The sequence below is a fragment of the Peromyscus californicus genome, unplaced genomic scaffold (genome assembly GCF_007827085.1).
Source record: "Peromyscus californicus insignis strain IS unplaced genomic scaffold, ASM782708v3 Scaffold_21__1_contigs__length_65335640, whole genome shotgun sequence".
NCBI lineage: Eukaryota > Metazoa > Chordata > Mammalia > Rodentia > Cricetidae > Peromyscus > Peromyscus californicus.
The window spans coordinates 18,621,857-18,634,384 of record NW_026294514.1 but is presented as its reverse complement, the minus strand read 5'-3'; the positions used below and the strand labels follow the sequence as shown (position 1 = coordinate 18,634,384).

At 43.3% G+C, this 12,528-nt stretch overlaps 1 protein-coding gene across 1 annotated transcript; it reads left to right on the top strand.

The window, feature by feature from the left end:
• The first annotated feature begins 10,149 nt into the window (after positions 1–10,149).
• On the top strand, positions 10,150–12,528 carry LOC128117324 (gamma-crystallin B). The gene is made up of 3 exons (XM_052749245.1): positions 10,150–10,300; positions 10,385–10,627; positions 12,176–12,528. The coding sequence occupies exons 1-3, from the start codon at positions 10,292–10,294 to the stop codon at positions 12,449–12,451; spliced, it is 528 nt and encodes a 175-aa protein (XP_052605205.1). The 5' UTR covers positions 10,150–10,291; the 3' UTR covers positions 12,452–12,528.

The following is a 12,528-nucleotide window of genomic DNA, read 5'->3' as shown; positions in this document are numbered from 1 at the left end:
AATTTAAGATCATGAAGCTAAAGAAAGATTAGTAAATTGAACTTTAACCCAGGCGGTGGTGGAACACGCCTTTAATTCCAGCACTGGGGAGGCAGAGGCAGGCAGATCTCCGTGAATTTGAGGCCAGCCTGGTCTACAGAAAGAGTTCCAGGACAGCCACAGCTACACAGAGAAACCCTGTCTTGAAAAACAAAAACGAGACAAAACAAAAAGTTGAACTTTATAAAATTAAATATTTTACGCACCAAAAAAAGCTTAATAAAATAAAATGACAGCTCACAGAATTGAGAAGAAATGTTTTAAAATTATGGATCTGTTAAGGTCTTAGAATCTAGAATATATAAAGAACTTTCCAACTAAACAACAGCAACAACAACAAAAAAAGATCAAAAGGGACAAGGATTGAAATGCATGTTTTTCAAAAGAAGACATATAAATAACCAGCAAACAATTGGGAAAAATCTCAGCACCATTAGAGATTAGAAAAATTCAAATTATACTCAAGGCAGGATGCCACTAATGTCTATTCTCATGGGTACAATAATATTTTAAAATCAAATTAAAATTTAATTTTAATTAAATCCCACCAAACAGAAAATAATTTGTGTTGGTGAGGATGTGGAAAGGTTGGAACTCTCTTAAACTTTTTATGGGAATGTAAAATGATGCCCGTTCTGTAGGAAATGACTTGGCAGTTCCTCAAAAACAGAGTCATCTTATGACCCAGCAATTCCACTCATAGGTAAATAATCAAAGGAACTGAAAATAAATGTTCAAACAGAAACTTATACATGAATTTTCACAGCAATACACTTTATGGTGGCTAAAAGTGGACCCAGCCCAGTGTCCGGATGTCAATGGAGTACTGGATAAACCCAGTGTAATCTGTCAATACAATGGGATGATGTCTGGCCATAAAAAGGAATAATACATGCTATGACAGTATGTAAAGTTAAAGAAGCCAGTCACACAGGCTGCAGACCACACAGTAGTGCATCCAGTTATATGAAATACGCAGGACAGACAAAACTATAGGGACAGCAAGTATATTAGTGGCTGCTTAAGGCTGAGGGGGTGGCTACATAAGGCGGCAATCCGTAGACTGTAGCTTCTCGTTGTGATGAGGAGCTTATCTGTAAATACACTAAAAACATTGGGTTACGAACATGAAATGATACGGTCAAAGCTTCCTTAAGAAACACTCGCCATCTAATTCACAAAGTTTCTTTGTTAAGAATATTCTTTGTGGGCTGGAGAGATGGCTCAGAGGTTAAGAGCACTGACTGCTCTTCCAGAGGTCCTGAGTTCAATTCCCAGCACCCACAGGGTGACTCACAACCATCTGTAATGAGATCTGGCGCCCTCTTCTGTGTACATAATAAATAAAAAATATATATATTCTTTGCTACTGAAAGAACACACAGGGCAAATCAGAAAGAGGAAACGCATACATCAAAAAAAAAAAAAACCCTGCAACTCTTATCAAGATAGAATGTACAGAAATCTGTGGTTTGCTGGTAGTTCAGCTAGTTTACTGGGTTATCCCACTGTCTTAGGTGACTAATGACATACAAGCTAGTGTCTTTGTGTTTGTTTTCTAACAAAAAAAAGGAAAAGGTATGTGTCATGTCTCACAATGGAAAACAGTTTTGATAACTTGAAATCTCACTTTAGTCTAGATGAACTGAACAACACAGAAAACTGCATTTTAACTGATAAAACGTAATGCTAAAACACACTTTTCCCTTTCCAACATAAGGGGTGTGGGCAAGGTGAGGCCCATGTTTCTTCAAGCTCAGACATGTTAAGACTCTATTGGGTTTCTGGGTGAGGTACGGCTGTGGTTCAGTGCAGAGTCTGGAGCCCATGAACGTGGTTTCTGGCGGTGTGAACTCGAGCAAGGTCTCTATTCTGTCTAGCTTCAGTTCTGCAATGTCATGCTCTCATGAAGAATACATGGAACTCTGGCAGTGCTAGCAGACAGTAGAGGCTCAATAAAGAGGGGTCGTCACTCCTTTGATTTGCTATCATTACACGTTCATACAGTCGTGTGCTGTCTCTCGGGATGTTATAGGAGAAAAAAAACAGAGAGGATGAGCTATTTTCCAGAAAGTTCCTCTAATTCAAGTGAATGTGAATGGCCTCTTTTAGTTTTCCCAATTTGCCTCAAAATCACAATCGTCCTGCCTCAACCTCCCAGGTAGCTGGAATAACAGGCATGTGCTACCTTGCCTAGATCTCTATGCTGTTTTAAGCATCACTTATTACTGATATATCATGTGTACCAATACTTAGAGAGCCTCTTATGGTTAGCTAGATACTGAGATATTACAAAGAAAATGAAGAAATCAACTGATCAACCCACCAGAACACACCAGAACTTCTTTTATGGCCAAAGATCCCCAGGGCTGGCAGAGGTTGAACAAGCTACTTGGGTGATAGGGTTTGTGGCTTTGTTATTGATGTGAGACCTTGGACCTCTTATAGTGAAAGACCCTAGCCCTTCAGGCTTACAACCCCAAGCCTCAGAAAGAGAGAAACTTCAAGCACCAGGAAATGAGAAACTAAAAATCTAGTTCCCAGGGCAACCTGACTCAGCCACTACTCAATCACCCCTGTAACAATATAACAATATAAAGAGATTTCTATTAAGAGGTGTGCTTAACTGTGACTGGGAAAGTTGCAAATGTTCCAGGGAGGACCACCATGACCTGTATGCACTCCCACCCTGATACCCCCCTTGAGGTTTCAAGAAAAATGTGCACACTGACGTAACTGTATCCCCCTCTGTGATCACTCTGTAACCAGACAATGATTTTATGAAATTAGCTTCTAGACATAAATCAATCGAAGTGACATTGTATGGGAATTGTAATCTTGTGGGTTTTGTGGGTTTTTCCTTTAAAAGCCCTTATGGGGCTACAGTAAGATGTGGCTCTTGCTCTTAGGAGCAGAGTTTGCCCTTATATATAGAAGCTTAATAAATCCTTGTGCTGTTGCGTCAACTGGACTGGAGTCTGGGTTCTTGGGGCGCCCACTTGAGACCCTAAACTTTGGGGTCCAACAATAGGAAGTGTATAATTTAGAGAAGTGTAAGATCTGCACACCTGAAAAGATGGCATCGAAAACAAGTCACTGGCATAAGGAATTATGCCATTAGCTTAAGTCTTGGGGGTAAACAGACAAGTTCAACTCCCACTTCCTCTAGTTACCAGCCAAGTATGCTTCTCTATAGCATAAGCAAACGTGTAGATACTATGATACCAAAACCTGCAAACAGATTATCAACTGACATATCAAAGATGTTAATAATATTATCTTTGACAAGTATTAAGATGTTGACAGCCTGTCCCTCTGGTAAAACCTTGAACTGGGATCTTCTGATTGCTCAGCTTGGCTTTGACTTCAGATTCCCCTCTGTGCTCTTGTCCAATCAGATTGGAGCAACAATCCTGCTCCATCAGTTTACTGACTCTCATTCACCCATGACCACCCTGGCCTACCTTCCTCATTTATCTTACCAATCAGTTTAGCTGGAAACTCCTCATCTCTGATACTGCCTTTTAGTAATTTTCCATCTACTGACACCAGGCCCCATCCTGCTCATTGGTTACAAACCTCCACACATCCATTTCATTTTTGCATTGACGCTCGAGTCAAACTGCTCTGCTCATTACAAACTCCCACACAATTATTCCTCTACCTACTTTTATATCTTGTTCTGAATAAAGTCAGCCTTGCCACCTTTAGCAAACACTATGACTCATTTTTCTTCCATAATAATTCTTCCTTTCAAAATGATGCAACTCTTTGCCACTGGTATTGTTTTTTGAAAGTACTTTTAAATTAATTCTATCTTTGATTTTCATTGTTATTCTTACCTTATAAATGGAGAAATGAGGATTGGGCGTTTAAGTGATTTTCCAGGGATTAAGGAAGCATTGCCAGAAACTGCAAAATATGCATGGATGTGTACAACCATGGCCTCCCTGAACATGTCCTTCATGGAGAGTGACTATTCAGAAGCTCCACTGTGTGAAGAAGAAGAAGAAGAAGAAGAAGAAGAAGAAGAAGAAGAAGAAGAAGAAGAAGAAGAAGAAGAAGAAGAAGAAGAAGAAGAAGAAGAAGTTCTAAAGGAATTACCGTTAAAACAAAGAATGGGACAGGAGGGCAGGTCATTCAAGGTGGTAGTGTTTGCAAGTGTTGGATCTTTCAAGCCCCAAGAATATCACTTGTGCTCAAGTCTCTGATGCTCCAACTTTAGAAACTGCGAGCATGGGCCACTGATTCACAGCCTAGATGTTGCTATAACTCATTTATCTAAAGAGGCCAACTTTCATCATTGAGTCAACATTTTATTTCTAGGTAACTTATTTGATCTTCAACATGTCATAATACAGTTGTTTGCTTCATGAATCCTTTGGGACTGTCATTGTTTGGGCGAGATGTTGGAGCAAATTCTACAGTATCACATTGTATAAGCTAAGGACTTGGCAGGAGGCAGAAATAGAACCATCCCATACTTTTTCATCTGTGATGAATTACCTGATAGAAACACCCCAAGGAATGAAGTATTCATTTTGGTTCACAGTCATAACCAGAAGATTATAATCTGTCATGGTGAGGAAAGCGTACTGACCAGAGAGAGCAAGCCATGACTGCTGGTTCTCATATGGTAGCCCACCAGGAGGCAGAAAAGTGAGATTGGAAAGAGATGGAGATGATACATCCCCCATTTTATACTTCCTTCCATTGGGTCCCATTTGCTAGAGGTTCCACAGCCTAATAAACAAAACACCACATGAGAACCAAGTTCTCAAAACAGGAGGCGTGGAGAACATGTCACAATCACTATGTCCATAACCCCACAGAGAGTGATGACAGGACCAGGGGATAAACTTCCTGCTTATTAAGACCTACTATCAACTTCCCTTTTTTTTTTTTTTTTTTTTTTTTTTGGTTTTTCGAGACAGGGTTTCTCTGTGTAGCTTTGCGCCTTTCCTGGAACTCACTTGGTAGTCCAGGCTGGCCTCGAACTCACAGAGATCCGCCTGGCTCTGCCTCCCGAGTGCTGGGATTAAAGGCGTGCGCCACCACCGCCCGGCCAACTTCCCTTTTTATTAGGGTGGCATGAGTCACCACACAAGCTGCTTGGATCAGGAGCTGACAGCTGTGACGGGGGTTTTATCTGGAGACGCCCTGCACCTGGGAACTTTGGAGCAGCCTGGATCCTTGGGGCCCACAGGATATTAGATTCCCAAACCCCTGCCAGGAACACAAACTTTCAATCACCTATGAGGTGGAGAGCCAACAGCCACTTTTTCTAGATCATGATGAAAACCTAGGACTATTATAGGAAATCCTACTTCTTCCATTATAATGGGCAGCCATGTGCCTATTCCAAGATCAACTCATTGATTTGTGTGCTCTAGTCCCCCAGCAAATACGACCTTTGTTTTTCTTTACAAATTGTTACAGATCCTCTAATGCCATAGAAACAAGAGAGTGTATTACTTTCTTCCTGTTCTAATCTTCATCGCAGCTGGCCAGCTCCAGGGATAAAGCTGTACCAGATAGCTTCATCCATGTTGGAGCTCTCTGAAGACTGCTTCTTCATTCAGGATCACGCCTCCTCTCAAGGACATCATCTTCCTATCCCCAGACCACAAAAGTCTTGGACTTGCTATGAGATGCCCATCTGCAGGGGAGAAAATAGATCCCAATGCTCAAAATAAAGCAGCACCTATTACTAGGAGAAGGCAAATGTCAAATCCAGTCCTTCACAAGGAGGTGTAGTTGATGCTGAGACATGTTCAAGGCTCGAGTTCTATTAGAGCTGATCACATTCTAAACTTCTGTTCCTTAGTCTTGATTCATTTTTCTTTTTGGAATTTTATACCACATTTATTCAGTGTGTGTGTGTGTGTGTGTGTGTGTGTGTACAAGTGCAAACCTGAAAATCTGAGTTTGATCCCTGAGACCCATGTGTTGGAAAGAGAGCACTGACTCCCTAAAATTGTCCTCTGACCAACTGCAGCACTTGGGAGAGCAGGCCCTGCACCTCATGTGGGCAGCATAATAGATCCAACCCTATTGGAGGAGGTGTGGGTGAGCCAGCCCCAAAGTTGTAAACATGGGAGAGCTATCCCTACTATTCATCTGTCATATAGAAGCACGGGTGTGGGAGAAATGTACACACACACACACACACTCACACACACACGTATCAATGCCTTAAGGCAGGTGGGAAAGCTGGATCTGAGGTCCTAAGAGTCTGAGAGTTGATCCTGCCCCTCATCAGCTGCAGTACTTGGGAGAGTGGCCCCTATGCCACACCTGGGCAACACAGTAGAGCTAGCCCTGAAGATGTAGGTGTGGGAGATCCAACCCTGAGGATGTGAAAGCAGGAGAACTGGCCCCACCCCTTGCTCATCGATACAAGGGGTAAACTCTCCAAGGCAATACAGAAGAGCTCACCCTAGTGGTGAGGCAAGGGAAAGCTGGCAGGCTGACTAATCCTGAAACTACCCAGGCCCAGAACCAGGGTTATTGGTTGGACCACCCCAGCATCCCCTCCATGTTATCTGCTGGAGCACATGAAGGGACCTGTCCTGCAGACCCAAAGCTGCAGGATCTCCATGACACAGGGCAACAGCAGGATAACCAAGAGGAGTTCCAGTGAGGGCCCAACATTGATAATGTAGCAGAAACCAGAGGCATTGAACCAGACCAATGACTCTTTGCAATGCACACTTGCAAGTAAAGATATACGGACAAAAGGGTTTACTGTGTCATACTACAGCTTCCATGATGAGATTGATTTTTCCTTCTGTTTTTTCTTTATCTCTTAAATTTTACTTTATTTTATTTTGGGAGGGAGGAGGTTGCAGGGGCAAAAGGTGGATACAAAGGGACAGGAAAATGAATGGCGTGAAGATACACCATGCAAAAGACACAAAGAATAAATTTTGAAAAAAATTATTTTGTAATAATTTTAGTCTTACAGAGAAGTGGCAAAGGGTAGAAAAAATTCTGGTGTTCTCTTCACCCACTGTCCCCTAATCTTACATTACTGTGACACACTTGCAGAGTTAGAAATCCAACACTCATACATTATTACTGTACTGGCTGACTGACACAAGCTGGAGTCATGAGAAAGGAAGGAGCCTCAGTTGAGAAAATGCCTCCATAGGATCCAGCTGCAATGCATTTTCTCATTTAGTGACCAGTGGGGGAGGGCCTAGCCCATTGTGGGTTGTTGGTCCTGGGTTCTGTAAGAAAGCAGGCTGAGCAAGCCATGGAGAACAAGTCGGCAAGCAGCACCTCTCCATGGCCTCTGCATCAGTTCCTGACTCCAGGTTCCTGCCCTGCTTGAGTTTATGTTCCTGATTTCCTTTGGTGTGGAAGTATAAGCCTTATAAACCCTTTCTCCACATCCCCCGCCACCCCACACAAAAAAGAGTCCAGTGTGATCATCAGCTTTTCTTCACCAATAAATAACCTTCCATTAAGAGGCTAAATATTATTGATCACCTCAGTTATGTTACTATTCACTTTATTTAAAAAAGGGACCAGGAGAAAAGAGAGGTGTGCTCCATAGTATAAATATTACAACCATAATACAATAATATGAAATGGACTTTACATGCCTTGAAGCCTGAAAGCTAGATGCCACTGTGTTGCCGATGGTTACCTTAGCTAGTGGGATGAAGATAAATCCTTATTTTCTTCTTGGAGTAAGCACTGTGGTACACTGTCCAGACCATCACTCAGGCCAAGGCACTGTTTCCCATAGACATAGATGGCTCAAGGCTGAATGTACCTCCAGGACTTTCTTCAGCTACAGGAAGCTGCTGAGCCTAAGTTATCCGACATTATACCCCTCCATGGTGGCAGCCTACATCAATTTACTGAGCAATAAAGGAGCACAAAGTCCCAGCCCCTTGTTCAGTTCATGGTGGCTCTAGAGTTCCTTGTGAGATTGGCTAAGCCAGTGCCATTGTATTATCTCACAATTCTAACTGTATACAGGAAACCCCACGGTCAGCTGACCGGGAGAAAGGGGGCAGGTGGGCTCATTTCACCAATGACTTGGCTTTATGTAGGGGTTCAAGCCAAAAATCATGCTATTGCATGATGACAACTCACTCAGGTGGTCCCCAAACAGCAATGAGGGGAACTTTCCCAAAGGACAAGCTTAAAGAAGGGAGCCTTGGGCAGGAGAGGTGGCTCAGCAGTTAGAAGTGCTTGCTGCTCTTGCAGAGGACTTGGGTTTGACTCCCAGCACTCACATGGCAGCTCACAGCCGTCTATAACTGCAGTCCCCGAGGATCAAAGCCCTCTTCTGACCTCTGTGGGCAGCAGGCATGCATGTGGTGTGCATACATCGCTGCAGGCAAACAACTTATTATTTATTAATAACTTATTTATTATGTTATTATATTTACATCAATTTATTAATTTATTTACTATGTTATTATATTTACATAAATCTATTATTTATTAATAATTTATTATGTTATTATATTTCCATCAATTTATTATTTATTAATAAAATAAATAATGAAAACTTTTAAATTTTTTCTTAAAACAAACAGATGACAAAACAGCTAGCCTGGTCATCCACCTGCTTTGTGTGTGGAGGAAAGCAGCCTGAGGTCATGGCCTTCATGGACTCATTGGGCAGTGGTGAGTCACCTGCTAGTTGGTTCAGGGTCAAGAAAGGGAGAGGCTGGGATAAGAAGGTCTAGGATAGAGATCCGTGCATGGAGATGCAGCTACACAGTATGAAGATGATCCTATCATATACCGATGTCTATTATAGGGCACCCACCACGAAAGCATGTGACAGACTGATTGGAAAAAATGGCCTCACAAATACCATGTCCATGGTAGCTTAGGGGAAGGCTGTGCCTAACTGCTCCTGGCCAACATTCATTCAGCCATTACCGCTGTGCAGTGTCCAGTCGTCTGAACGACAGAACAACCATAGGCCTTCTATGTTCTCAGCCTTTGAGGAAGTCCATCAGTCACTTGATGGTAATCAGATCCTTTCCAATCATCCTTGTTGGAACCCACACATATTCCAGGTTTTCATGGCCCTGAAGGGTCTTGAATAGTGAACTTCTTATGTGTTACATAAATATTATATGTCTATGAATAATTACTGTATTTCCCCACACAAAAACAATGAAAAGATGCATTGTTTTATAGTTTTGCAAATCCTTAATGCCAAGCAGTGGGAAAATGTCAGTACTCATTTGTGAAAAAAGAATATTAGGAGGGGAAAAAGCAAATATATTCTAAGTATCTGAAAACTGCCCTGACAAGACATCATTTTGAAGTCATCTAGGAGACCCCAGGGTTCCCATAATACATGTATGATGCACATGGTATCCAGTATCTCTAGTCTGAGAAAGCTGGTGATGGATGCTAGGACCATTTCTGCCTGGCTGCTTATACGACTTTGATGAGATCACCTCATCAAAGAAGTGAAGGCTTTGTGAAAAAAGAAAGAAAAAGCCTTTTGGGCATTTTAAGGAGGGACAGACACTGGGTAGCCATCAGCAGATGGAAGACTTAGATTCTCTAAGGAGATGAGAAATGTGAGAAGCACAGAGCACCTGCTCTCCTCCTTCTAGTCAGAGTCACAGCGAGGACCTAGTCTGCATCAAACCTCTGTTCTAGGGTGCAGGATGGAGACCACAAACTGCAGTTACCCATTCTAGTCAAGACAGTGCCCCAGCTAACCATAATGATCACCGAGTCTTGAATTTGAACTAAGCTCTATGCTTTTCAGAATGCTTCCTCAGATCATATCGCTTAGATCTCTCTTACTCAAGATGCCTTATTGTTTAAATTCTTGTCTTTAAAAAGTGTAAAGCAAACAAACAAAAATCCGAAGCACGCACTTGCCTTGCTAAGTTGGATTCGCTTTGAGAAGTCGTTTAAGCCGAGTAAGCTATAAAATAAACGCATAGGGTTACAGCTTCGCTCAGTCTTTTGAAAAACAAGAGCAAAGACTTTTCTCGTTGGTGGCGGCAACAGGACAGCTTTAGTGAATCAGAGCAACCCGAACCTACCAGAAAGAATGAGAATAAACCATTCAGCCAACCCCAACCGAGCAGGGGGAGGGAGGGAGCTCTCGGAGCTTGCAAATCCCCTTACTCACCGGAATGGGCCCTTTTGTGTGATTTCCTGTGGAGACAGCAATCGGGATAGCTATATATACCAGGGGCACTCCCCTGGAGCCTCACAGCATCGAGGGCATCTCTGACCTACTCTCGGCGAGATGGGAAAGGTAAGTCCTGGGACCCTGACCTTTACCCTCACGAAGCATTCTTGCCTGGGAGAAATCACTATTTTCTGTCTGGTCCCTTGACAGATCACCTTCTACGAGGACCGCGGCTTCCAGGGCCGCTGCTATGAGTGCAGCAGCGACTGCCCCAACCTGCAAACCTACTTCAGCCGCTGCAACTCCATCAGAGTGGACAGTGGCTGCTGGATGCTCTATGAGCGCCCCAACTACCAGGGCCACCAGTACTTCCTGAGGCGTGGGGACTACCCTGACTACCAGCAGTGGATGGGATTCAGCGACTCCATCCGCTCCTGCCGCCTCATCCCCCACGTGAGTGTAGCTCTGTCTTTATAATTGGCTTCTGGAAACACAAATTATCTTAAACCCAGCCATTACAACTAGAGATCAGAGAGTGGGTGTGACACCTAGTGTGTGTGTGTGTGTGTGTGTGTGTGTGTGTGTGTGTGTGTGTGTGTCCAAGTAGGGTACCTGAGAGAGGAATCTCATTTGTCAGGAACTTGGTGGTGAGTTTTTCAAAAACTCACGTCCCCATTTTTACATTGTGTATGCCGTTGAGAATTCAAACACTAGAGAGTAATTAAGAAAAAATAGAATATGGAAGACAATGCATTTACTACTTGTCCAAAATATAATTCCCCTCCATATAAGTTCTTAGTCCATTCCAAACCACTTCAAATCAAAAATCCAAAGCTTCTTACTCTATAAATACAGTGTACTACGGTTTGGGTGACTAAAAGTGCGTTGGGTAGGTAGGATATGCTGACGAGGCAGTGGCAAGAGTTCAAAGCCAGCCTGGGCTGCACCTTTGTCTAGGACCATACCACCCTGAATGCCCCCAGTCTCATCTAAACAGGTTTCGGCTTGCTTGGCCTTGGATTTCTACTTGATTATTTCCCCCATCTTCTGCTTTTTATTCGTATGGAGTGAGCCGTGTGTATTAGCTTGTTTTGAGGAAGACACCAGCAAAAAGGCCAAATTTATAACTAAAGCTCAAGATTCAAGCTTTCTGGAGAATGACCACAGCATCCCCAGGGCAGGTGGCGTGTGAGAGATGTGAGACATGGTCCCTCAGAAATGCAGCTTCACCAAGGCTGGAAGGGTCCGTTTGCAAGCAGGAGGCTGGAGAGTCGGATGAGCTCTGCTTTGGGATGAAACTGAGGCTTGGAAAGGGAAACAAGGGAAAGACAGAGCCTTGTCGCTGGAGTTCGCTCTTCTGATCGATAGATACGTGAACACCAATACACAAGCTTTGCAGAGAGTAGCTGAAGGTTAATACCTTCCCAACAAGAGAGATATATCAAAATGCAACCTTTCCAGTAACTCGATTTCCTCTCTTGCAAAGGGCTGTCTCACCAACAGGCACTGAGATAACATGATAAGTTTTATTTTAAACCATTTTTTTTTTTTTTTTTTTTTTTTTTTTTGGTTTTTCGAGACAGGGTTTCTCTGTGTAGCTTTGAGCCTTTCCTGGAACTCGCTTTGGAGACCAGGCTGGCCTCGAACTCACAGAGATCCGCCTGCCTCTGCCTCCCGAGTGCTGGGATTAAAGGCTTGCGCCACCACCGCCTGGCCCATTTTTTAAATTAAGTGTGATAAGCTTTATTTTAAGCAACTTTTAATTGCCAGGGATCACAGACTGGTAGACAAGCATGGGGAAGCTTGGGCTTTGTTTCTCGATTGGCCACTGAAGCCCTGGATTCTCCAGTGACAGACTTTCGGAGTAGAGGCTTCCGAACTCTGCAACAGGCTTCTGAATGAGAACTTGGACTCAGGGTTCTGAGGCGGGAGATGCTGGGCCTGGAAGTTTAGCTTCTACCCGTGTTCACTTGCTTTTCCTCTTCTGTCTGTCATCCCCAGCACTCTGGTACTTACAGAATGAGGATCTACGAGAGAGATGAGTTCAGAGGACAAATGTCAGAGGTCACAGACGACTGTCTGTCTCTTCAGGACCGCTTCCACCTCAGTGAAATCCACTCCCTCAATGTAATGGAGGGCTGCTGGGTCCTCTACGAGATGCCCAGCTACAGGGGGCGACAGTACCTGTTAAGGCCTGGGGAATACAGGCGATATCTTGACTGGGGGGCTACAAATGCCAAAGTTGGCTCTTTTAGGCGAGTCATGGATTTTTACTGAAGCATATTTATCCTCCATTTTTCTTCTTTAGAACCTAATAAAATATGTAGCTTGTGATTCTGGCACTACAGGAGCCC

Coding starts and splice junctions, on each gene's coding strand:
- LOC128117324 (XM_052749245.1), top strand. Junction 10,628..12,175: donor CCTGCCGCCTCATCCCCCAC/GTGAGTGTAGCT, acceptor TGTCATCCCCAG/CACTCTGGTACTTACAGAAT.